The following is a 27,092-nucleotide window of genomic DNA, read 5'->3' as shown; positions in this document are numbered from 1 at the left end:
ATAAATAAATAAAGGGAAAAAAAATAAATCTGTAAACGTCTAACCCGAAGTGAACATGTTTAATAAGTATCACCTCTCATACCGTCACATACCAGTAGGTCCTTGGGTTCACATTTCAAACGCTTCATTTAACACCCGATAGATTATGTCACAGCAACACACAGCATCTTCTAGTACAACGTTTTATTAGGCACAAGGCGGGATGGAGTTGTGTTTACAGTATCATTATCCCAAATGCCCTCTCTCTGAGTGTTTGCATCTATGACCCTGGCCTGGGATCAGTTTCAGATCGCCTCGTTCAAACATGACATCACCAGTGACATCGTCTCTAAACATTCCATATCACAGACCTGAGCTCAGTTAACACCGGATTCTGGGATGTAAACAGTGTTTGTTGGCAAAACAGATTACATTTGGTTGGTGATGTCATGTTGCATTTTTCTTTTCATGGTATAATTTACTGTGGTGTATCAGTTTCTGGAGTGCGACCTGCACTGATCTCCTAGCTCTCATCACTGTAGTAATGGGTACACGCAGTCGAAGTGGCCCAGGTTCTGGCAGGACTGGAGCCAGCGCTGTACGTTAGCTGGTGCAGAGGTGGTCTGGCCGGCCCGCAGGACGCAGCAGGCACACACAATATCAGCGAGAGAGAACTCCTGACCCAGAAGCCACGGCGAACGTCCCAGAGCCGAGTTTAGTGACCTCAGCGTGACCGCCCGCTCTTTACTGCCCCCCTCGGCCAGCTGGAAAACTGCCGTGTCGATCCAGCAGTCCATCTGCGTGGCGAGTACCGGATCCTGGGGTTCGGCACTCAAAAGACGGAAGAGAAAGCGGGCGACGTTGGCCTCCCCCTCGATCGGGTACATGCTCTGCGTGTTGAACTTCATCTGCAGCTTTGACACTGAAAGGAGACGGATGATACAACAATCAGCATGTCAAAAAAACAACAACAGATTCAAATACAAATAATCTAACTACATTCATAAAAAAACCAAAAAAACTAAATAATCAATGCTACAAACAACATAATATACTGACTATACTGACTAATCAATGTTAGAAACAGTTGTGCTGCTTAATATTTTTGGGACCTGTGATACATTTATTATTATTTTTTTTTTTTTTAGGATTCTTTAATAAATACAAAGTTAAAAAGAACAGTGTTTATTCAAAACAGAAATTGTGTAACAATATACACTACTATTCAAAAGTTTGGTGGTCAGTAAATTTTTCTTTTTAAAGAAATTAATACTTTTATTTAGCAAGGATGTGTCAAATGGATAAAATTGGATAGTAAAGACTTGTAATGTTAGAAAAGGTTTCCATTTTGAATAAATGCTGTTCTTTGTAACTTTTTATTTATCAAAGTATCACAGGTTCCAAAAGTATCACAGGTTCCAAAAAAGATTAAGCAGCACAACACTGATAATAAATCAGCATATTAGACTGATTTCTGAAGGATCATGTGACACTGAAGACTGCAGTAATTATGCTGAAAATTTAGCGCTGCGTCACAGAAATAAATTATATTTTAAAGTATATCAAAACAGGAAACCAATATTAGAAACTGCAATAATTTCACAATATAACTTTTTTGTTTTTCTATTAAATAAATACAGCCTTGATGAGTATACTGGAGACTCCATTAAAAACACATGAAAAATCTTACCGATCCCAAACTTTTGAATGCCTGTGTGTGTATATATATATATTTTTATTATTATTTTTATTGTGCACAATTTATCAGTGCACATAATTACAAAGTCAAAAACAATGTGTTCGTAATTGTCAAAATGTAATAAACTGCTCTGCCTAGTGCCTTGTGAATGAATGCACTCGTCTTTTCAGCTTTTTTTTTTTGACTGGTAGCCAAATAGTTTTCGGAGGAGTAGTCCACCACAATCAACAGGTCTGGCAGGTATAAACACCCACCATTCACAAACAAAACTAGTGCTGCCAAAAGCACCTGTACTTCAGTACCACACAGAAAATGTAAGAACACCAGTCTTCCTGCAGTACCAGCAGCACAGAGAACAGACATCTGTGCAAGCGCTCTGTGAAGTGTCCAGGAATTCTCCTTTATAATGTGTTGTTGTTGTTGTTTTTTTATAGCATTACAGTCAGTCATTACATTTTTCTGTTTTCCTTTAATGAGACATAACTGGTCAAATCAATTTGAATATTTTGTGGAATGTATCTTGAGCATTTAAAAAGTGAAGATCAGTGATCATTTCTGATGACTTTAATCACTGTACCTTTAATCACTTTAATAACTGTCCATTGTTATGTATTTTGATATTTAATTGGGGTAGTTTATGTTAGTGATTGTCTACTTATTTATTTTTTTATTTAACTGTGTAACTTTTATAAATATGGGATCCTCTATGATTCATGTTATAGCCATATTCATGTTAAATCATGTCTTATGCAATATATTGGTAGATGTAAACATTTGTGCTATTTATGAATGGAAATTGACCAGCATTTGAACGGAATGTATTTGTGTGTTTAGAGACTTAATGATGACGTCAATATAATTAATGTTTTTTTTTTTTTTTTTTTATGTGTTGGAGGATTGAATTATTCAATGAACAGAACCAAAAGGTTTGCGTTTTGTGCTGCTGGTGATAAATGTAAAATAAAATTCTAAAAGCAGACTATTGGGATTGGGAATCATGGTTTTATATATTATATATAATAAACTATAAAGCAGTGATTTTAAATGTAACTTAATTTACTATATTTCTGCTCAAACAAATGCAGTAGGTAAGCATAATTCTAAAATACAAAGCCAAACTTCTGAAAGTTAGTTTACTTTTTTTTTTTTGTTTTTTGGTTTCCATGTCTCCAAATTTCTGATAGTTACCCAAGATTTCCCTACACAGTAGCATGTAGGGTGTTGCCTTAGAAATGTTCCAAAAACTGGCCATTTTTAGTTAATCAAACCCCACTGCACACCAAAAACACCTTCAAAAATTCAGTTCCAGGCTTTCTAAAGTGTTGCATTTCAAACGACACCTCCACAAAAGCTTTTCAAGCTACTCGTTTTGGCCTCTTTCCTAGTAGAGTCTTCCACTAACATCCTCTAGAGGAGTGTTAAGCAGATCAGTTTCACTCCGTCATACAAGAGAACCATGATTCCTTGAATGCACAAGATACAGCGGCCCTCCAGGAAAACACATTCTGATAAACCCTAACGCCGCACTCCTTTTACCCTCTCACCATCTTTCCATATGAGAGTGAAGCCGAGCTGAAAGCGCTGGCGGGCGTAGCTGTCTATGTGCCGCGGGCCCAGGCAGGACAGCAGCGGAGGGGGCACAGCGCTCACTGAGGAGTGCACATGCACACTGGAGAGCACCTGGTAGCGCTGGCACAGCAGAGCATGAAGAACCAGCAGGGACAGAGGAGGATGGGCAGGGTTGGCATTGATCACGATGTCTCTCAGTGCACCCAGGTCCTGGAGGACAACCAGGAACAATTCAGCAAGATTTAACAGTGAATACGTCGAGCTGTTCACCAGATGAATGAGCAAACATTGTAAGTTGCGACATTGAAATGGAATTCAGCTGAGGTGAGTTTTTTTTTTTTTTAAACCTAAAAATATTATCACAACACAAACTCAGAATCAAAAAAATCAAAACAAAACCATAAAAGCAAAAAATCAAAACACGATTAATCGCATCCAAAATAAACGTTTTTGCTTACGTAATGTGTTTGTGTGTACTATTTATATTAATTATTTATATATAAATACACAAACATGCATGTATATATTTCAGAAAAATATGTTGTTTGTATATTAAATATATTAATATATATATATAATACGAATATAAAGCAAATATTTTCTAAATATATACTGTATGTGTCTGTGTGCAATTAAACACAAATAAACACATTAAACAAACATATATAAAATAATTACAAAAACATATATTATGTAAACAAAAACCTTTCTTTTGGATGCAATTAATCGCTTTTAACCGCTTGAAAGAACTTGTTTTAAAATATTTGTCACAAAATGTAAAGCTGTTTTCAAACTGACAGCAAATTTATCACTTGTTTGTATGAATCTCATGTTTTGGTAACATCCATCTTTTTTTAAAATGAAAATCAACTGAGATGAAATGCTTCTCATTTGTAATGTATTTAGTATGGAAGTCAAAAACTTTGATACTTTTCAAATTTAACACCTTCATTTTTCTCCCCGTTGCACTGAAAATAGCATATTGATATCAATATTGTTCTGTTATTGCAGGGTTTCTGCAGGATTTTTAAGCTCAAATTTAAGACCTTTTTAAGACCTGCAAAAATAAAATTAATACCAGCAGGGTAGGGCGATGTCTATATTGCACCATATTAAGCTGTAAAATTACTGTTAAAAGCATAATTTGCAGTTCAGATAAAAGTTTTCACAAAAACAAAACGTTTTATAAAATGCAGAACTTAACATTTCAGCCTTTAAACCATTTTTAAAAAAATGGATGAGTCAAAAGTATTAATTATTATGTTAATTTAAACAATTATTATCAATAAAATATTATATCAATTCAATAACATGAATTAGGGGTTTGCGATAGACAAAAAAACGATATTGATAATTTTCCTGGGATTTTATCGATAACGGTAATTAGATAATATTTTGCTATAGAGTGTGTTATTGTGCTGATATCTTATCTCTAACTGTGCTAACAGCTGACTCCTGAATTGTTTTTTATATTCTTCATCTTCTGTGTGGTAAGTTCACAGCAATAATAGAAATTAATCATTTCCAACAAGTTTTATGGCCATTAAGACATTTCTTCTAAAAGTGTGCACCATGTTTTGAGTCAAATTCTTGCATTTGGGCTTTTACCAAGCAAATGAAATCAGCATCAACAAAACTGATCTTTGCATTGCAGAGGAAACACAGAAGCGTAAGTCATTTAGATGCAGTGACAACTTCTTGTTTATCTGAACATGTTGTATTTTAATACATCAATATATCACATTTTTAATCATTGAAAACTGATTTTGAGAAAATATTCACTTAAATTAAAAAATAAAACTCACTTAAATTAATCAAGTCACATGGTCTAAACGATCATTTACATACATACATTCAGAAAGCCCCATATCTTGAAGTATGTAATAATTCTAAATGCATCTGAATAGACTGATTTTTGCAGTGAAAGAAGAGCACTAACAGGAAATACAGTGTCGCAAAACGCGCACTAGTCTAAAATGCCCAGACTTCCATCACCTATTGTATAAATCGTGCACTTTGTAGGTTTTTGTTTGCTTTTCGCGATAAAAAATGGATAATATCAAATCGCACCTAGTTAAAACAACAATTATATTATTCAAACCATATGCAAACCACAAAGGCATCACTATATATCTAACAAATACCTAAAAAAAACGCAAAATGAACGCAAAACTTTTCAGGTCTGCCAGACTTGTCAGTGATCTATGGCTCTGTATATTAAATGCAGCTCCATTTGAAAGCAGGTGATGGCGATTTAGCGCTAATCACAGAGCCAGATTTACTGACTAAATGCGCATGATCATATCATTAGATATATCGCACACCCCTATATTTAGATTTTGATAACACATTCACCTCTTATCGATCCAACAGTAAACAACCCTGTTTGCAGGGTAAAAACATGGGGCGATTTTCACATTGGTCTGAACTCAACTGTTTTATTGAAAATGCCCATTCATTCTGAGAGCAGGTGAAGGTAGAAATATAACTGTTTCCCCGTAACAGCTGTACACAAAGCAGCGCAGCACCAGACTTTGAAAGTGCAGTGCTCATGTTTATTTAATGCAATCATAACATTAGCCTTTTGAAGTTTAATCGTCACATTCAACCATATCGCAATTCTGGTCTTTCCGTCCCCAAATCATAATTAAGACTTTCCTGTACAATTTAAGACAACTAAATTTAAGACCTTTTTAAGACCCGCGGAAACGCTGTATTGTCTTAAAGTTAGTAATTCCGATTTATCCATAAATAGGCATTACAATGTTATTTAAAACAAACACAATTTTTTTTCCCACAGAATTTCCAGAAGAAATAACCTCACAATTTATACCCTGTCTGAGATTAAATTACTTATTTCGTGATATACGATTTTAATCATAATGGCCATGTCTAACTATGACTGCTGAGCAGTAACAGAACACAAACACTCAGTTCACAGTGAACTAGGTTAACAGGACTAGCATGTTTACGCTGCTTTAGTGTTGGCAGTAGAATGCTGAAGGAAAATACCTGAACAGGGTTGAATCATCGAGATAAATATAAACGGTCTAATGGCTCATGTAAGGGCTCACCTTGCCAAGTAAGGAGTCCAGATCTGCCGTTGCTCTGAACACAGACTCAGCAGGTCCGCGTGACAGTGTGCTGGCGTCCAGGTCTGCGTCAGGAGTGGTCACTGTCTTTGCCAGCCCGTCGACCGTTGCCTTTAGCTCATACAGTCTTCTCAAGACCTCGTCCTGTCGCTCCTCCAGCGCCTTCAGAGCAGGATCCACCTCCCCGTTCTGAGACCAGCAAGAGATACACATGAGAAGAGACCGCTTACATGCAATCTGCATGGATACCTTCAAATATTGACTACACAACAGCATTAGGTTGCATTAAACTAACTGTAACTAAGAGCAAGTGGGCCCTGCTATAAATAATAGGTTTATTAATTCACAATTTCATCATCACCATCCTTTCTAATATGATCCATCTCCTTCCTAAGGATCTCACGGAGTCGTTGTTGTTAGTTGCTGGTAAACTGCAGTGTATTAAACTGAATGTGTGATTCCAGGAAATCAAACATCTCACTGGAGGACCAACCTCTCATTCCAGAGCACAAAACATTGCAGCTGTCAATCATCACACCCGACATGCACGCGCCCATTGCATCAGACAAACATATTTTTAAAAAGCGTATCTTTATGATTTTATGCTCATATTTATGGTTTGAATGGTGAACTGATGTGTTTCCGATTACCTGAAGCGCGTGCTCTCCGCAGTTCATTCCCTGCGCGTGGATATTCGGTAACTTGTACATGCACGTTGGTAAATCAATCTTTATGTCAGCGGGACTGACGGGCTTTACCTTGTACATGGGCATGATGTCGGGTGACAAACGCACTCCAGTGCTAAAATAAAAGCACGCAATCCAGATATGTTAGTTTTCGACGGGATTGGTCGATTTCTCGACAGTCCGTCTAGCAGCCAGCTAGCAGCAGCTGAGTGGAGAAGAGGCCGTCGTGCGTCATTTCCGGTGAGAATCGAAGCAGTGCACTCGGGTCGCGCACAGTGCCGCCAGAGGATGGAATCTGTCTGGAGTTTGTGAGCATTTTTAGGATTGCTTAAAATTCTAAGATATAAGACGCCTTTGAAAACCTGATTTGGCGAATTCATTACTGGCTCAGTGTTATAAAAAAATAAAAATTATTTATATATATATATATATATAGATATTATATATAGATATATAATAATATATATATATATATATATATAAAAATTTTTTTAAATAACACTGAGCCTGTAATGAATTGCTATATATATATATATATAAATATATATATATATATATATATATATATATATATATATATATATATATATATATATATACTTTTCATATTTTGCTATTATGAAAAAGTAAAAGAATGAAATTAATTTACTCTACGCACCGAATCCAATACTGATATAGATTCTATCTATCTATATATCTATCTATCTATCTATCTATCTGTTCTCGGTTCTCGGATATATCTATATCTCTCTGTCTCTCTGTATCTCTGTCTGTCTGTCTGTCCATCTCTCTGTCTGTCTGTCTGTCCGTCTGTCTATCAACCAAAATCTATCTATCTATATATCTATCTATCTATCTATCTATCTATCTATCTATATTCTGTATGTCTGTCCGTACCGGTCGTCTGTCTGTCTATCTCTCTGTCTGTCCGTCCGTCCGTCCGTTAGTCCATTATCTATCTATATCTATCTATCTATCTAATCTATCTATCTATCTATCTATCTATCTAATCTATCTGTCTGTCTGTCTGTCCGTCTATCTATCTCTCTCTCTGTCTGTCTGTCTATCTATCTCTCTGTCTGTCTGTCTGTCTGTCTGTCCGTCAGTCTATCTATCTATCTATCTATCTATCTTTTTCTATCTATCTATCTATCTATCTTTCTATATCTATCTATCCTATATATCTATATCTCTATCTATCTATCTATCTTTCTATCTCTCTGTCTGTCTATCTATCTATCTATCTATCTATCTATCATCTATCGATCTATCTATCTATCGCTTTTGTATCTCTCACTGTCTATCTGTCTGTATCTTATCTATCTATCTATCAGTTTAGTGTTCATGTCCAGAAGACTGCACCATACAACAAAATACAATACGTTCATGTCCAGTAGAGGGCAGCATGCTACAACATATGGTAGGGGAAGTTCAGTCAAACACTTGTGGTTCAGTGGATGGATTCTGAAGCATGTCTGGTCTATATAGCACACTTCTAAACACACTTCCTTTATATAACATATACCCCTTCGTACTTGATACACTTTGCAGTTGTATTTTTTTTTTACATACAACCAAATTAAAACAAGGAGAACACCTTATTAATAAGCCATATTTTTATCATCCTTATTAATAAGCCATATATATATATATATATATTTTTTTTTTATCATTTCAGCCCTGGGAAAGAAATTTAATATGACAATAATTTCATATGACATCAGTTCTAAAATATTTTATTGAATATAAAATATTTAGTTGGTAAGTTGTGAGTGATTTCTGAAAATGTTTATCCAATAATCACAAACAACAACTGTCTGTGATTTACAGTCATAAACAGGAATAGTGTGCCTGGGATGTGTTCAGTCATGTGTAGGACTAATTCCCTTAGCATGCAACCTGCTGTGCATGTTATTGTGCAGTAAATCTGTGTGTGTGTGTGTGTGTGTGTGTGTGTGTGTGTGTGTGTGTGTGTGTGTGTGTGTGTGTGTGTGTGTGTGTGTGTGTTTGTGTGTGTTGTCTCGGCGCTCATCAGCTCTGGGACAGTGGCTGTGTTCTGTCAGCACACCTGTGATCTGTTCTGCCACCCAAAACCCTGCGTTAGCTAATTTACTGCTGAACCGCTGATCTGCCCTGCTGTGTGATAAGAGGAACTGTGTTTATGTGTTTGTGAGTTGCTGAGGTTAACCTCAGCAGAGTCAGGACATAGTAAACCTAAAGATGTGTTTTAAAACATTTCAAGTGTTTAAAAGGACTTTTACTACATTTTACTATAAGTAAAACAGTACAGATATTTACATTTTCTAAAGAAAACCTGCCACCAAATACTAATGTGTGTTTCATTCTATTGCTAATGTGTGAGTGGTTGCCAGGGTGTTGCTATATGATTACTAAGGAGTGTTTATTAGGGTGTCATTAAGGTGGCCTGAGTGGTTTTAAGTAGCCTACTATATAAGTGTTGCTTTTTTTACTATGTGTTTGAGTGCTTTTAAGTTACTTTGTGGTTTGTATGGTAATGCCAAGTGGTTGCTAATTAAAATGGTCGTTGCATGCTTTGCTAAGGTGTTCTCACAGTTTTTTAGGGCGATGCTAAGAGAACGCTAGGTGGTTGCTAGGGTAGTTGCAACAGCAATGCTAAGCCTAGGGGGGAAACTACACTTCAAGAGTACGTATGGAAATAATATACTTAAGTGTGAACTGAATGTAATGTTTTCAGACAATTAATTGCATGCTTCTTGCAATTAACTGAAAATGTATAATAGTTTAAATGTATATTAATTGCAATTAGCAGAACTTTAGAGTGGTTTATTGACCCACTTAAGTAGGACGTAAGTCCATCTTTGTACGTAATTTCATACTTATTTCTATTGTCTTTAAAATGTGGACTGCTGAATGTACTAACAATCATTTATAGTAAACTAAAACATGCTAGAATGCAATTTCAATTGAAACTTACTGATTATGATGAAGCTGCAATTTAGTGCATTTAAAATATCTTAACTTTAAATGTAATATCGAAAAATACACTACAGTTACAATTATAATGAAGTACTTCACAACAGTCTCCTCTGTGTCTCTCCATATCACAGTATGCTGTGTATGCTCTTCTGTATCATCCGCACCACAAGGATGTGCTGTTTTCTTTCAAATCATCATCCTCTGTATCATCCTTGTGGCGCAGATGATACAGAAGAGCATACGCAGCATACGGTGATATGAAGAGACACAGAGGAGTCTGCTGACAAAGGAATTGTTGAATAAAGTCATTATTTTTGTTTTCTTCGCTTAAGTATTCTGACGACAACTTTCCTACCTTTTCTGGACCTTGACACTGTTATTTACTTAGCAGTCTATGGGACATTCACAGGCCTCCTGATTTTATTCCAAAATATCAAAAATTGTGTTCCGAAGATAAACTGAGCTTTTACGGATTTGTAACGACGTTGGGGTAAGTGATTAATGACAAAATTTTAACATGCTGACTGAGCAGATAAAAACGCTCCATTTACCATGTTCCCCGTCTGTTCAAGAGGAAACACTGGAGCATCTCAAACACCACCATCTCACTGTCAGCAGAAAGGAGGCGGATGGAGCGAGAGAGGGAATACGTTTAATTAAAACGCACAATTGAGTTCAGTGTCGCGACAGCTTGTTACGCTTTAATAATTCACTGTTCGCTGAGGTCCTGGAGATGTGACGGCAATGTTGTTTAGAACCCTTTTAGGTAATGAGAAGATCTGATGGCCATAGAGTCGAAATCGAACCCAACAGTGACTCCTGCAATCATGTAGAAACTGGAGCAGAGATGGGAAACAGAGCTCGGCGAGGTTTTGTGAGTGGTTTGTGTCTGGAGCATCTCTGATAAACACAGCCACTCCTAAAGTGGCTACTGATCACATGTGTCGAGTTAATGCAAAGTTTAGCAGTTTAAGAGTGCGGCATTTAATATTGACCAGAACTGAAAGAACGATTTAGTCACAGTCTCCTGCCCTACACTAAATCTTCATGGAAACATGTCATCTGTGTTGTGTGCATTTGGATGACTATAATGCCAACACAAGGTTTTTTATTATCAAATGAAGTATCCCTCAACATTTGAATGGCCTTTTATTGTCAAATGAAGCATTCCTCAACATTTGAATGCCTTAAGAACATGAATGGGTGACCTGGGACTGCCTCAATCAACAGATCAAGCAAGAGGAAGTTCAGATGGCAAAAAAGAGAAAGACTTATTCAGTTGTTTGTACAAATGCAAACGAAAAATGAAACCGTCTTTACTCTGACACATTGACTACAATTAACAGATATGATTTCCTCACTTGCAAAATGTCATTAAGGACAGTCATAAAATCTGAAAAACAAATCAATTCAATGTGAAATGTGAATAAAATTAAGAGGATAAATGAACTAATCAAACTCTTGTGAAAAATACCCATGCTTACAAATGCTGTAGCGCACTTTAAATTCTTCATTCTGAAAATACATATAAAGTTGTAGGCTACTCAAGTCTACGTAAGTGGATCAGACAGCACTCTAAAGTTCAGCTTATTGCATTTATTATACGTTTAAACTATATAATAAATTTTAATTTAATGGTAAATAACATGCAGTTAAGTGTTCAAAAACATTACCTTCAGTTCACACTTAATTGTATTCTTTTAAAGTATATTATTTCTTTACATTTTAAAAGTGAGCTTCTTTTCCACAAAGGAAACCCTAAACACAAGACTAACAAAACCTCATGGCTCAGTTGCTTGACGTGTTTCTGAGAATTTGTCACTTTGCATGTATTTGCTTTTGCAAAGGTTGGTAAATCCAAGCAAAAGTATAGCACTGATGATCTGCAGTTGATCTAGCCCTATAATACAGAGACGTCATTTTGAAGTTGGCATTTCTATGACGCAAAGATTAATGTGTAAAGCCAAAACCCTTGAGCTGTATGCATTCCTGTCACACACACTCTCAAAAATAAAGGTTCTTTATTGGCATTGATGGTTTCATGAAGAATCTTTAACATCCATGGAACTTTCACATTCCAAAAAGATTCTTTATAGTGGATGATTGTTCTTTAGATTACAACAGTTTCTTCACACACACACACACACACACACACACACACACACACACACACACACACACACACACACACACACACACACACACACACACACACACACACACACAAACAAAATGTTCTTTTAAGAACTGTTCACTGTTCACCTTCTTTTGGAACCTTTATTTTTAAAAGTGTAGTAACTTCTAAACTTATACTGTACTTGTGTTGTATATCAAGGAAGTATTTTTGGTTACACTTTATTTTAAGGTGTCCTTGTTATAGTGTAATTATACATTTAAGTACTGAGTAATATTAATTAACTACAATGTACTTACTATATGGTTAGGGTTAGGATTAGGGTTTTGCTTAGGGTTACTTGCATGTAATTATGGATAATTTATTGTTATTATAATAGTAAGTACATATGTAAGTACACCTTTAAAAACAATTTTTTATATTCTATAAAAGCACAAGAACCAGCACTCTTTATTTAGACAATGACAAGAAAATGAACAGAAAGTGTAATAGTATTTATTTATTTTTTGGCCCACTTAAGTAGGACTTAAGTAATTTTTAAAAAGTTTTTTTTTTCTCATATTTACTTCTGTTGTCTTTAAATGATGGCTAAAGTGTCCTGCTAAAAGTACTGACAAGCATTTATGATGACTAAAATATACTTTAATGTCATTTTTATTAAAACTTGTATGTCCTGTATTTAAATGTAATTTGTAATTACACATTTGTGTGCAATTACAACACAAGTTGTAATCAGAACATGTTTTAGTTAAAATAATTAAATTAAATTAAAAACTTTTAATTTGACATTATTACAAAGTTTACTTTTTAAAACTGTACTTAAGTGTATTTAGAAAACAGTAATGAAAGTGTGTCTCTTTAAGTTTTATTTCGTTAATATTATTTTAACTGCAAGGACAGATTTTAAAAATACTTTTCAGATCTAAAGTACGCCACAAGTGCACGTTTGACACAATTAAGCACACTTAGCTTATATGAGGAAGTTTAATAATCTTTTGAATTACTATACAGATTTCTGTAATGTTTTAAACTTGACTGAATGTTTTATGGTGACACAAACCAACTCTTACCACAAAACATCACAAAATTCATCAAAACCAGTGCTTACTGATGACCGCGCTGTTGTTTTCCCACTAAAAATGAGGTCACTTCCTAGAGAACGATGTCATAAGGAACTGTCTTCTGATACTCAAAGGGATTTTACAAAAGAAAATTATCTAAACTTTATTAAAACAATACATGTTTTGTTTCAAACATTTAAAGAAAGGATAAAAATAAACTTGCCAGTTTTTCATGTCCATGTTTCATGTTGGCAACATCAGCTCAAACCAAAGTAGTAAAATTATTTGTGTTTCCTTAAATCATGATTCTTCTGATTTCTATATTTTGAATGAAGACACACATAATGTCCTGCATCAGAGGACTGACCCGTATCAGAGCTGATGTCATTCTCAACCTTGGCTGAGATTTCTCATAATGCATAAGTGTCAGCGTGTAACCCTACGCAGACATTAAACAATAGCATCACACTCTCTCCACAAAACCACCACGCATAATAAATCATCATCCGCCATGCAAGAATAAACCAAACAACCATCATCCACGACAACAATTAAAACTTTCATGATGCTAATGCTTTTTCAGGACTCGGGCAAGCCCAAATCGTATCAGATCTGAATAATAACACGGCCTGCAGCAGGTAATCCCCTTTATCCAAATCTGTAATTATTGTTTTTCATCCTGCATACACCATCCAGCTGAAACAAACACCCTGGAGCTGTGAAATCGCCGCTAACGGTGTGTTATCACAGAGGATGAGGTGCCCATTAAAGATTCAGAGACCTTTAATAAGTAAGACGACCCTGACACTCCTTCCTTGCTATGAGTTTTTGGTGACAATGAAGCGAGGTGCATCAATTATTGACCAGCTGAGAGACAGCAGGCACAAGACGCTAGAACCAGCTAGTCTATCTAAGGCCCTCACCCCACCGGACCAGTTAATTGTCACATTAGGACAAAAGAAATTTGGCCAGCATTACTTATTTACATCATTCTTTTACTGCCACGATTAGACATGCTCATCAAATCTTGTTGGGAAGCCCTGGTCAAGTTTCAGATGATAATCCCACCCAGGGTACGCCACCAACTCAAATCCAGGGCATCCGATCTCATCTCTTTCTTGAGGTTTCTTCATGGCCCCATGCATGAGATGTCAAGTGCTCAGGCCACATCTATTGATTAAAAATACATTTGATACTGTTTACCGTAGTTAATTACATGCGATTATCATTAAATGTGCATTATAGTCACACTGAACTGAGGTGACATTGGCGCAGTGGTTAATTATGCATTAGACTGAGCAAGAATGGAGGTGAAAAGCTGCATGACTGTTTAAAATGTGAACTTGACATTTATTTATACCGTAGACCTTAATAACGGAGCCGGCTTATGTAATTTACAATGAAAATGAGATGATAAGTGACACATTTATAGTACAGTATATAACAAGAATACCAAAAACTGTAGTGTTTTGTATAAAATAGTGTTTAAAATAGATGATATTTGAATAAATGTGCTAGGGGTGCCAAAATTATATTGGAAGACAAATCTTGACAGCTATCTGTGAAGATTACTGTCATGATTCTTTTTAAGCCTTGTATTATATTGCGGGTCAAATTTGACCCGAAGTGATTTTTGAGATGTCGGAAATACTGGTAAAATATGATTTTCTTCTTATTTTGTGAGTTTTTTTTTTTTTATTATGATGTTCGCAGGTCAATTTGACCTGCATATTTCACACTTAGAGGCAGCTGCACAGAACCAAAAAATAAAAATAACAATAATAAAATAATAATAATTTTAGTATGACATTTTCTCACTTACCCTCTAAGGGTAAATTCACATGACTAACAAAACCTCATGTACTGAAAACGGAAATGTTTTTCCTTTGTGTTTTTGAAAAGTTTTGCATACATCTGCAGTTCTGCGAAAGGGACTAAAGGCCAGTAGATGGCGATGTCACTTTGTAAAGAAACACATAACTGTGCACATACCTATAGACTGAACATGTAATACGTACCCACATGACGTCACCATTTTCACAAATTCGTGTTTTTGATGTTTACACAGAGAAGAAAATTTTATTTTCAAAAAACATGCGTTTTTAAACCCTATTTCAAAAGTTTGTGTTTTGCGGCCCACAAAATCCCACTGTCGTGTAAATAAATGGCCAAACACATAAAAATTGTTATGTTTATAGTTGAAAATGGTGTACATTAAAACAACCCAAAGCATGTTAAACAAAAACTAATTTTCCACAATCTTTTATAAAAAGAACCCCACAACACTGTTGAAGGTCTCTTCACATTACGATGGCAAATCGGAAACTAAGTGGTCCAAATGTATTTTTATTTTATTTATATACTGTGGAACCATGAAATTTTCGTCCAATCATATTTCTCGGTCCGATAGTCCCCACTACTATAGGCTGTCCGACCTTCCTGTCAACATACCTCCACGCAAACTATTCTCACAGACATGATACGTCATCAGCACGTTCATTACACTACTGAAGACCGAGTGAGAATGAAAGGCGTTATTATTGTAATATTATGCGCTTTGTACTGTAATGTTTTCTCATCTGTAAATGAGACATGAGGTAATCTGATAGCGCTCCATTCAATCCTCCACCAACACCGTCTCTCATCGTGTCGCTGGTTAGCCTCTGGTTAACTCGCGTTCATGTGTTTTGCAGGAGGCGTGGCTTTGGAGAGTTATTTTGCAGGGAGGGTGGGATCTTATGCTTTCAAAGCTAGCTTGCTATTGCTAGCCTCTCTGAAATCGCCAGCCGTACCTTTAAGTGAGTGGAATTCACTGTTGTAAATATATCACTGTCGCAATTACAGTGAATAGCTATACCAAGGTTAGCAAAAAAATATAATGCTCCAGTATGCAAGAAGGAGACCAGAGGCTGTTTTTTTTAATGGATGTCAACGGAAGAGAGGCTTCACTACGCTGAATAAACTGCTTTTGGGGGAAAACAGCTTATCATTTAATGAATCGATGAAATATGAGCTAATCTTCAAAATACTTGCTGTTAAACATTCATTTTAAATTGTTCTGTTTTTAGAGTTTACACCATTTGTTGCTGACAAAAAAACTTATAATACTAAGTTTATAATACTATTATAATAATGTTATAATACTGTTAATGTTAAGTTTTAAATATCATATGTTCTCTTGTTTAGATAGACTACCCCTATCTACTAAATCTGTAGGTGCCTCTAATTTTTCATAGTTCTGCACTATTATATGTCATTTTATAGTATATGTTTAGCAAGTGAGGTAATCACTCTGTAAAAGTAAAGCATAGTAAGACAGTTCATTATGAGTATAACTGTTTAGCGTGCTGGCTAAACATGCTAAAATTAGCAGCAACACATTCGGTAATTTGTGCCATAAAACCATAAAAATGGAAAAATAATGTTTTTTCTTCTGTTTCTCCCTCTGTACAGTAGGCCTAATAATACTGCACTGTCACAGCTGTCCCACTCACCCGCCCTTGTCACATGATCCCACTCTACTGCCCAAAGACTCAGCCTGGACCTGACGTCTCCGATTTCCTTCCTGTTTACAAGTCATGCTTTCTGACCATTTAGGGGTCATGATCTATTGTATCCCTGAATAGTGGTATCTACTGTATGACTTTCCCAGCCCTATATATCCCAGCAGTGCCACATGCACCTCATTTACAACTCAAAAGCCGCTGTAAGTTGTTTTTTATTCTCTCTCCATTTATTTATTTATTTATCTTCATAATCATGCCAAGCATTTCTTTGACAACAGATTATTAACGATCAGTCCTTGCTTAATTAAAATAAAATTATTATTATTTTTTTAATTGTATTATTTATTATTATTATTAATAATAATAATAATAATAATAATAATTTATCCAAAATTTTCAATTCATCAGAATTGGCTTATTCATGAATGATAACTAATAAACACGTATAAAGTGTATTTCATTTAGAACTTTTACATTAATAATTGTATATACAAAAACATATTTATAATGTACATATATAAAAGGAATGCGATCTAAAAATGGCCTTTGTTTATGCTATCATGGAGGAAGATGACAAGAGGGATGTGGAAAGTTACTGAACTGTCCCTTTAAACCGCACTGGAACAGCTGATATAAATTTTAATTAAATCTCCTGAGATATCCCACATTATAGTGGTATAAGGTGCATGATATTGAGATTTACAATGCAGTGTTATTAATGATGTTGTCTCTCACCACAATATTTAATATTAGAAACAACTCATTGTCATTAAAAACAAATCATTTTAAAAAAAAATCAACATAAAAACAAAAAAAAACCAACAGAAAAACTGAAAATGACCAGCACTGTTTTCCATTTCCTTCAACACTTAAACACAGTTCCTTCATATTAACATGGTACATTGGGCTGTAGGTTTACAGTAGAAAATATTGACAATGTACCAAATAGTTCTTACAGTAAAACACTGTCCTCTGGATTTTACTGTGAAATCTCTGGAATGTCATTTTCTCTCTTAAACACCGCTTGAGTTGAGTTAAGAAAAAAACGGCCAAGCGTATACCAAAATTTAGTATTTAGTGTTACTGTTACTGGTAAAATCCTGGCAATATTCCACAGTGCATGTGAAGCAGAATTGCACTCATACACAGGCTGCTAATGTCAGGGTGTGGTGTCTAGTGGTCAACATGCTGGCTCTAATTCTAGGTCCTGTTGTGTAATTCTCAGCTATTAAAGTCTACAGTGAGCTGACTGTTTGGAAAACATACATTTGTGTAGAAAATGCATCCATCCACAGAGGCTGAATTACAGTAGGTTGAACGTGGTGCGAGAATTCTCCCCCAATGATTGATAGCAACAGGACGGATGACCCTAACAAACTAAACATGGGTTAGAAGCCAACAATTGTTAAACGGTCGTGTAGCAGACACTTTTAAACTAGCAGCAATTAAGGGTCAGTTCCTTGAAAATGTAACCACTGTGCCACATCACCCCAAATACTCCCATCAGCTTCAAGATGAAATGGCAGTTCATTTTTCATATTTTCTATGATGCAGCACAAACCAATACCACTGTAGCTCTATATATAGCTATCTATCATACATTAGTAAATGCATGTTTAAAGGAGACAGTGGAAATCTGAAGATGTTCAATGTAATGTGTGTTAAGTAAACCGGTTCGATTTATGGCAAAACTGTGCGTGCTAACTGAAGATTGACAGCAGCCAAAGTTCCCCTAATAATATTTGCTCACGCATTGTCGTTGCACATTGTTTGTTCATATCAAATGACGCATGTTATAAGGTAAACCCGATTATTATCAATGTAAAGCTCCAAGCTTTTATAATTTTGTGGGCATATCATTTTACTACAAAAACATTCATTTATTATTAATATATAAGATATTAATATAGAATTATAATAGCATTATTATTTGTTTATTAAATGTAAGTCTTGTTTGTTCTTGATTAATAAGTAATCGTTTTATTATTATATGATTTTATTGTAATCTTACATATTCTATGCACATTTAGATCTTGCGATCAGAAATGTCATTGATTCTCTGTGTGTCACATTTAAATTTCATTTTATGTCATTTTCAGTGTTTTGATGACACTTTTGTCTAACGTGGCTTTATCTGTTTATCTACACAAGTTTTTATTCATCAAACCTCTTTGTTTCATTCATGTGCTACTGTAGGTCCTGTGTTCACCTCTTTAATATTTAACGACCAGAATGAGAATAACACAGACAGCATTTGAAATTTTTTGAGCCATTTATTTATTCACTTCAATAATCATTTTCAGGTAGTTTTACGTTTGGTCAGTGCCCATGTGTGCCCCTCTACATTATTCAAAAATCAAATAAAAACTGCAGTGTGTACAGTATGCGTCTGCCTTGTGTGGACTCTATTGACCAGGGGGGTCCCCGGGAGCAAAACACCTGTGTATCGAGTGGCGGGGACTGCTGAATTGAAATGAAATCTGAGTACAAGAGAGGGGAGAGATGTGTACTGATCATTCAGGACAGAACCATCGCCTGGAATTCTGCAAGAGATCAGAGACACAATTCATTCACGTGAACTGCTCAAATAAATGGCTTACAGTCATTTTTATATATGACAGTATAATGTAAGCATGATATGGATATTTAAATTGCATCTAACTTTACATGGATGTGAGTTAACAGCTCGTGTTCATATGAGCAGAAATCAAATGGAAACAATCACAAAACTGTCTGGATCGACTGTGTGTTAATTATGAATGACGGAAATGTTATATAAATGCCATGATTACCTTCTGCTCCAATCTTGCCATCGCTGTCATCGTCAGCTGCCGACAGGAAACCCTTTGTCTCTTTATCGGTCAGTACACGAGCTCCAGGTGAGAACCGCTGCAGGAAAAACCTGGAACGACATCAGAAAGAGCATCCGGAAAGGAAATACTTAAAATATCGGTACACAGACAGAGACAGGATGTATACAGGATGTATTCAAAGCAGGAGGATAAAGTGTCTTTCCTAATTAAAAGGTCGCGGGCGGCCGAATGCATAGAAACAGAATAGGTAATCCCTGTCTGTTTTTGAATAGCCAGCCCAGTAGGATAAAAGGCTGAAATCTTGCACTGATCCTGTCATTAATATGGTTTATAGGAAGTACATCTGCTCTTTGCATGTAGACTCATGTGAAAGTTCCTACTTGAGTTCTTCCTCTTCGATGAATCCGCTGGCATCGTTGTCCAAGATGTTAAAGACATTCTTCACTTCCTGAGGGCTCTTCTTTGTCAGACCACACAGCTGGAAGAACTTTTTGGGGTTGAAGGAGTCAGGAGCTGGGAGAAGACCAATTAAATAACCAGTTAAAAACAGGGCAAGTGACTGTGAAATCTGACACTGAAATTTAAGCAGCAGCTGAAGTCAGACATTCACAAAAACTTAAGTAAACAAATGCATTTACAGCTTCAATCCCTAATCTGCTGATGAGGCACAAACATGCTGCTGTCTTCTACCCTCTTGATTTAAAACCACCGGACTACATAAAAACAAACGACAAGACGTTTCGGTGTTCTTCCAAACACCAGTTTCAGTTGGCAAAACATACATGTAAGTCACATGACCTGCGAACATGTAGAAGTCACATGACTACCAAGTTGTCCACATAGTATGCTTGTCAGATCTGATGGTATTCCACTGGTCTCTCTCCTCATCTTGTAGTGGAGCCCCTTGTTCTCTCCATACAGCGCCGTGGCATAGTTTCTAAAACAGCATTATATGTGTCGGACAGACATCTTAAACCCCCTCCTCTTTTCAGTGAGGGACGCTCAAATCAAATCGCCTCCTTTACACCTCTTTCAAAGCACCTGTCCACTATGTCCAGGATCCTAACCTCATGATCATGTTATGATCACGGTCATGTCTCCTACCTTGACAGTCCTTGAGTGCACAGTCGATGGCATCAGCGGAAAGGACAGATGAGAGTGACATGGTCCTGGAGAAGAAAAAGAAGAACAGTTTGAAACGATTCATTGATTTTCAAAGGCAGCAGCCATATATAAAATAATATAATATAATAAGATAGATAGATAGATAAATAGAATAACAAAATATACTAGAATATACATATACATTAGTATAACTTTCATATGCATACTTTTTCAATCCACTTTTCAGTTTAAATGTGTATATGCATGTATTTTAAAATGCTATTTTTATTAAAGGATTCATATACATGCAGCTTTGGTGCATTTTTCATTTCAATTTGAGGATAATTCTCATAAAAGCGAACCTAAAGCAGTATGCAATCTTCTGCTAAATGCAGAAAGAGATTGGCTGATTCGCTGGCGAAGAGCAGGCTCTTACCTCAGTGAAGTTCTCCCGGCAGGCGAGTCAACAGAAGTAAAGATGAGTGGTGACTGCGAGTCTGTCCAGGTGCGATTTATATAGATCTGAAGGCAGTGACAATGGGTAATTCTTGAGTTACCTGTCTGTGGATCAAATTCTAACTGCCAGGCCCTGGCTCAAATTACTTACCTAACTAATTAACCTGTACTATTTATATCTGTTTGACTTGTGTGTGTGTGTGTGTGTGGGCCAGCCCTCAGACATCTGTGACGCCCTTGTAAAAGGCAAATTAAGTAATAAATGCTTTGCTGTCACGTCCCTCCCATCCTTTTTCATAACACACACATCACAAAAGCCCTCACACTCGTTCACCTCTCTCACGTACTGTACATCCGATCCTCCTCTCAGGTTGGTCAGTCCGTCCCTCCCTCTTTCCCTTCTGCTTTACATGAGGTCATTCTAAATTCCTCATTAGAATATTATATAAACGCTTTTATATTGCATTTCTATTGAGAGGTGGGGACACTCTAGAATGCTAGAAAACCACCTTGTGTTTGCTTTAATTTATTGCTTCTTATAAATCCCATAATCTGCACTGGATTTTAGATTTTTTTGGATTTATGACTTCCTCTATATTGTCTTTATGAACAGATGGGACCCCGTAATACACTAGTCATTAGATGCAAAACTAATTCATAGATATAGCTGTGGACAGTTTGTGTTGTTATAGAGAGTTTATCCTTCTCATTTCACCCTCCATAGGCAGAGAAACAGCGAGCTGTCATTTTTCCTCCGCTGATTCAGGGATACAAGGTCACCTTTTGAGTGGTGCCCAATAGCACACTGTAATCAATGTTTAAAATGCACCCGCTATACGCATATATTATGTAAGAGGGTGCAATATGTCAGTACTTTATGGTTTCAAGTGCAGGAAAAGAAAAAAAAACAGACACTGCCTAACTTTTTGTCACCAAATCCTTTGTTACAATTAATTTGAGGTGTTGTTTCCATCGGTGCGATGGGGTTACAGACAGCGCATCCTTCATACGTGTGTAACAGATACACTGACAGTTTTTCTTCAAGTGTCTGTGTCGACACAGATATTGATTTGACTTTTCATGCTTTAAAGGCTATAAACAGAAAAATATGAAACAGTATTGGTTTAGGTGTCACTGCATGGATGTTTTAATGACAGCTTGCATATTTGCATCATGTGCATTCATTTTTAAATAAATACATTTTCTCTGAAAGTAAAAACATCAAGCATAATACTGTAACTATACAAAATTCATAATACTTTAACATAAAAATTTTTTTTTTTAAAGAAATCAGTAGACTAATTTTATTTGGAGCATTAAATTGATCAAAATTACATTATAATGTTACAAAATATTTATATTCATCAAAGAATCTTGAAAAAATTTATCACGATTTCAACACAAATATGAAGCAGCACAACTGTTTTCAACATTGATAATAAGAAATGGTTGTTGAGCAGCAAATCAGCACATTAGAATGATTTCTAAAGGATCACGTGACACTGATGCTGAAAATTCAGCTTTGCATCACAGGAATAAAGTACATTTTAAAACATTTAAATAGAAAACAGTTATTTAATATCGTAATAATATTTCACAAAATTAAATCAAACAAATACATCAAATAAAAACATAAAAGGCAAACATAAAAATCTAATCACAAAATTTATTCATTTATAATAGATCAATTCAAACCAAAAAACGCGCTTAATCACATCCAAAATAAAAGTTTTTGTTTACATAATATATGTGTACTGTGTATATTTATTATGTATTTATAAATACACACACACACAGTATATATTTTGAAAATATTTACCTGTATATACATTTATATTCTTATATTTTATATTACATATAAATATATTTAATATAGAAAAATAATGTTTTTCTTAAATATTTGCATGCATGTGTTTGTATTTATATATAGCTTACATAGTAAATATACACAGTATAAGCACATACTGTATATTATGTAAACAAAAACTTTTATTTTGGATGCGATTAATCGTTTGACAGTACTAATTTATTTATTTATTTGAACAAGGGTGAATATTGGCTTGTTGGTGAGTAATCTTTGAAATAGTTTCTTAATAGTTTATAATACATGTACATTCATTTTCATTCATTATAAAGGTCATCATAAAGGTATTGTCTGTTTGTTTTTTTACTTCTTACAGACACCAAACCTTTAAAGGTAGCGTGTTTCATATCAGCTGTGCTTTTACATCCTGTTGATCAGTAAATAGTACATTTTATGTGAGGATTTTTCATTTGTTTTACTAATGCATCTGTCATTATTATAGCAAGTACGTCAGTTTTGCACACGGTGCACCTGCTAGTATCAACTTCTATAAGCATTTACATTGACAGTCATGTTTGAGTGCATCACAAAAGACTGCGTTAATGCCTATTGAGTTGCAGGGCGCACATGGCCCATTTAAATTCATTAGGAAGAGACGTTTGCTGTGACATGTTTTGGGACACTCCATGCGTGGGATAACCCAGCGTGATGCTGCACAGAGAGAAACCCAAGAGCCTGAGGCTGACAAGGACACCGGATACAGAGGTGCTACTTACCCTGCAGCACTGATGTCATGGGCCAGGATGATACCTCATGTCCTATACGGTTACTGAGCAATCATTTATTCATTTACGTTTGCTTATATTCTCTGCAAGCACTAAGTTACACTACATCGATCTCTACTAAGGTGTCTCTTTTGACAACCCTCAGCTACTTTTAGTTTTAGTGTGTCAGACTCTAACTAGACTAGCATGCTATTTCAGCAGGAAGAACAAGTACAACTGCAGTACTATTTAAGGAGCATCACTGTATCCCTAAAAGGTTTACAGTAGTAGCTTAAAGATACACATTACTACTCTAAAGTACTAATATGCACCTTTTAGAGGTACAAATAGGTCTCTTTAAGGGTGCTGCTGTTTTCAGTGTAGATGCTAAAAGCCATTTTTGAATTTTAAAAAGTAAGTAAAAATGTGTGCAATATAGTTTTTTACAATAATAATTATCTTGGGCGTACACTTATTCTAAATATCTGCTTTTACTATCCATTCAGTCATTGTAAAGTAACGCCATCTAGTGGAAGAGTTGAGCTTAAACATAGACGTTTGTTTATTTGTGTATTTGAACAGATCAAAATCGATCAGCTTGTTGGTGAGTAATTACAATCTTTGTAATAGTTTCTTATAAATGTCTCTACTGTCATTTTTGATTAATTTTAATGCATCCTTGCTGAATAAAAATATAAAATTCGTTAAAAACTATAAAACAGCTATTTTAAATTAAGTTAAATAATTTTATGTGAACAGATAGGCTAGGCTTTGGCTTGTAAGTGAGTGATTATAATGTTTGTGAATATAAACGTGAGTCAAGGTGTTTCACATTTGCAGTAACACTGAATGAATGCATGATCCCAAATAATCCATCAAATATTTTTATTTTATTTTATTTCCTGAAATGGAAATGTGGTTATAAACTTTCTGCATACAGCTGGAGTGCAGAGCAGATTTACAAGAAGAAATGAAAAGAGGTCTATACTGAAAAAGAATATTTATTCTTTTCGTATCGTCCGTTCCCGTAAAAGTGCATCAGATTTTACAGTATGCAAAATTCATATTTAAGACAGGAGACACAACCGCTACATTCACAGTCATCGTTTTGACAGTGTGCTGCATGGGAGGAAACTTCTCATAAGCATCATGAGTATAAAAATTATTTATAGTAAGATGAAAATGGGAGGTCTTGGGCAAAGTTGTTCCTTCAGAGCAAGAGGTGTTGTTGGTCAGAAGCAATTTATGCCTTAACCAAGGCAGTGAACTCTGTCAGAAAGAAACAATCAACATGTTAAAATCACTTTTTTGTGTGTGTGTTTTAGTTAAAATAGTATGCATTTGATCTCATCAGCAGTGCATGGGAAGCATAGTGAGGTGCATTTGTTATTTCTATTTTTCAGTGCAGACGAGTGAATGTGACTGACCATCAACTCCGATCTTGCCGTCACCATCAGAATCTCCAGCCTTCAGGAAAGTCTTGGTCTCGCCGTCAGTCAGTGCCCTGGCCCCAGCCTTGAAGTTCTGCAGGAACAGTCTGCAAACGCACAGTTTGTCAGAACAGCTTGAGAAGCCAATCCAGTTTTAGTATTTTAAAAAAAAGGATTTGTTTGCCCTTACTTCAGTTCATCCTCCTCAATGAAGCCACTCTTGTCCTGATCAATGATTGCGAAAGCCTTCTTCACATCATCAGCAGACTTGCTGGTCAGACCGACCTTGGCGAAGAAAGTCTTGTGGTTGAAGGAGTCAGCAGCTGTGTGGGAAACACAGGAGCCTGATAAATACACACTCTTAAAGATCAAGGTGCTTCACGATGCCATAAAAGAACCTTTTTTGTCTAAACGGTTCCATAAAGAACCATTCTGTGGCAAAAGAAGGTTCTTCAGATTCTTTAAAGAACCTTTGACTGAATGGCTCTTCTATGACATCGCTGTGGCATCTCTTATTTTTGATAGAGGACGGTGTGTTGCTTTCGTGCTTTCTCTCACCCTTGCATGCCTCCAGTGCTGCAGTGATGTCAGCGTCGTTCAGGACTCCGGCGAAGGCCATCTTTAGCTAAATGGATGTTAAAACAGGAAATATTACACACAACTTTCATTGATTGATTTCCGAAAGCTCATATGCATTTAGTGCAGTTTGTCTCCTCTAAATACAAGGCTTAATCTAATCACATTTCATTTGTTTCATGCCATCAAGCATGCAAATCGCATACAAACTGCGAAAAGGGAAGCGTGTCAAATGTAGATATGAGTTACGAGGGTGTTAAATCCCAAAGAGTCCGGTGGTGTGTGTGTGACCACCAGCAGGCGAAATAAATAAATAAATAAATACAAAATCCTCAAAATGAAGAGAAAATTTAAGATGCAAAAGGTTTTAATTTCCATTATTGACTGCTCCGGAACTAACTGGATCCAGTTTTTTTTCTTTTCCTCTTGAGAGATAGACTGGGTCCGCCGTGCAAACTCACCTCTTTTGTCTTTTGGTGCTGAAGGTAGTTTCAGAAGACTCGAGCTGTGAACTGCAGTGATCTCCGGGCCCCGATCTCCCCCTTATATACCTTCAGCGACTCCAAATATGAATCGTAATGTAATAGACACCCGCCGGCCGAGGGGCCAGTTGACATGCGCCCTCTGTACTATATTTATCTTCAAAAATGAAGATGCTTAAAAGGTGCATTTGAAAAAAAGTCCATCATATACTCGCATGCTAATAATACACGCTGCTGATAGTGCATGGACATATTCCTATGGACACTTGCTCACCGGGTTATATGAAGGGAGACATTCGGGACACTTTTCAAAGGGGGATTTCTGTTAGTGCTCTGGGTATGGACTCTCCGGTTGTGTTTGCTTATATTTCTGGTTATATTGTTATTAGTTCCATGTAAAATGCATATTTGTTCATTCAGTTGTGATAGTTTGCATGAGGTTTTTGTTTGTGCTTGCAGAACATTAAAAATGTTCTGATTTCTGTTTTTTGTATGAAAAAGGGTAATAAAAAAATCTGTTTTGGTTAACTCCGTTCTTCATTTATTAGCATTATATGTTCATTAGCCTACTTGAATTTATGATATGTTAATCTTGAACTTGAACTGTACTGATATAAAGTTGCTAAATTAATATATGCTTGAAACTTTTTTCCATTGAACTTATCAAAAAGGAGCATATTAGCCTCTCTTAAGCTATTTTTGTGAATGTGCACAGTTTATTATAAAGCGTGTTACTATTAGTTCACTCTTGACAGTTGCATACAGCGTTCAAGCAGCAGAGAGCAGCAGAGTTCATCCAGCTATGGCTGGTTTTACAGTCAGAAACTCTTCTACTTGTTCTACACCGTCGAAAGATTAAACTGAAAGTTGTTTTATATTCGACACATACTCTTTTTAGCATTTCTAAGTAGACTAAAATGTCCGGGTTTCGGCTTTGTTTTCCTGTCGTTTTCAAACGTTCTGATGGAAAAATGACTGA

General features: G+C 35.8%; 3 protein-coding genes across 4 annotated transcripts; all 3 read right to left on the bottom strand.

The window, feature by feature from the left end:
• Positions 1 to 168: 168 nt before the first annotated feature.
• Positions 169 to 7,271, bottom strand: LOC109096997 (aminoacyl tRNA synthase complex-interacting multifunctional protein 2-like). 2 transcript variants are annotated; one of them, XM_019110690.2, is made up of 4 exons: positions 7,098 to 7,271; positions 6,322 to 6,528; positions 3,223 to 3,457; positions 169 to 901 (listed from the first exon to the last, which is right to left on the bottom strand). In XM_019110690.2, exons 1-4 carry the CDS (start codon positions 7,110 to 7,112, stop codon positions 513 to 515), a joined length of 846 nt encoding a protein of 281 aa, XP_018966235.1. In that variant the 5' UTR covers positions 7,113 to 7,271; the 3' UTR covers positions 169 to 512. The 2 variants fall into 2 exon arrangements, with proteins under 2 accessions (XP_018966235.1, XP_018966234.1); XM_019110689.2 differs by having other exon boundaries at positions 6,990 to 7,269.
• Positions 7,272 to 18,940: 11,669 nt separating this feature from the next.
• Positions 18,941 to 21,198, bottom strand: LOC109097136 (parvalbumin, thymic CPV3-like). The gene is made up of 5 exons (XM_019110807.2): positions 21,038 to 21,198; positions 20,602 to 20,666; positions 19,878 to 20,010; positions 19,477 to 19,586; positions 18,941 to 19,227 (listed from the first exon to the last, which is right to left on the bottom strand). Exons 2-5 carry the CDS (start codon positions 20,660 to 20,662, stop codon positions 19,202 to 19,204), a joined length of 330 nt encoding a protein of 109 aa, XP_018966352.2. The 5' UTR covers positions 20,663 to 20,666; positions 21,038 to 21,198; the 3' UTR covers positions 18,941 to 19,201.
• Positions 21,199 to 24,493: 3,295 nt separating this feature from the next.
• LOC109096998 (parvalbumin beta-like) lies at positions 24,494 to 26,255 on the bottom strand. The gene is made up of 5 exons (XM_019110691.2): positions 26,093 to 26,255; positions 25,614 to 25,680; positions 25,246 to 25,378; positions 25,053 to 25,162; positions 24,494 to 24,894 (listed from the first exon to the last, which is right to left on the bottom strand). Exons 2-5 carry the CDS (start codon positions 25,672 to 25,674, stop codon positions 24,869 to 24,871), a joined length of 330 nt encoding a protein of 109 aa, XP_018966236.1. The 5' UTR covers positions 25,675 to 25,680; positions 26,093 to 26,255; the 3' UTR covers positions 24,494 to 24,868.
• Positions 26,256 to 27,092: the final 837 nt, after the last annotated feature.

Source organism: Cyprinus carpio, chromosome B3 (genome assembly GCF_018340385.1).
Source record: "Cyprinus carpio isolate SPL01 chromosome B3, ASM1834038v1, whole genome shotgun sequence".
In the NCBI taxonomy this organism is placed as follows: Eukaryota; Metazoa; Chordata; class Actinopteri; order Cypriniformes; family Cyprinidae; genus Cyprinus; species Cyprinus carpio.
The sequence above is the reverse complement of the archived record's forward strand: the minus strand, read 5'-3'. Positions and strand labels throughout refer to the sequence as shown.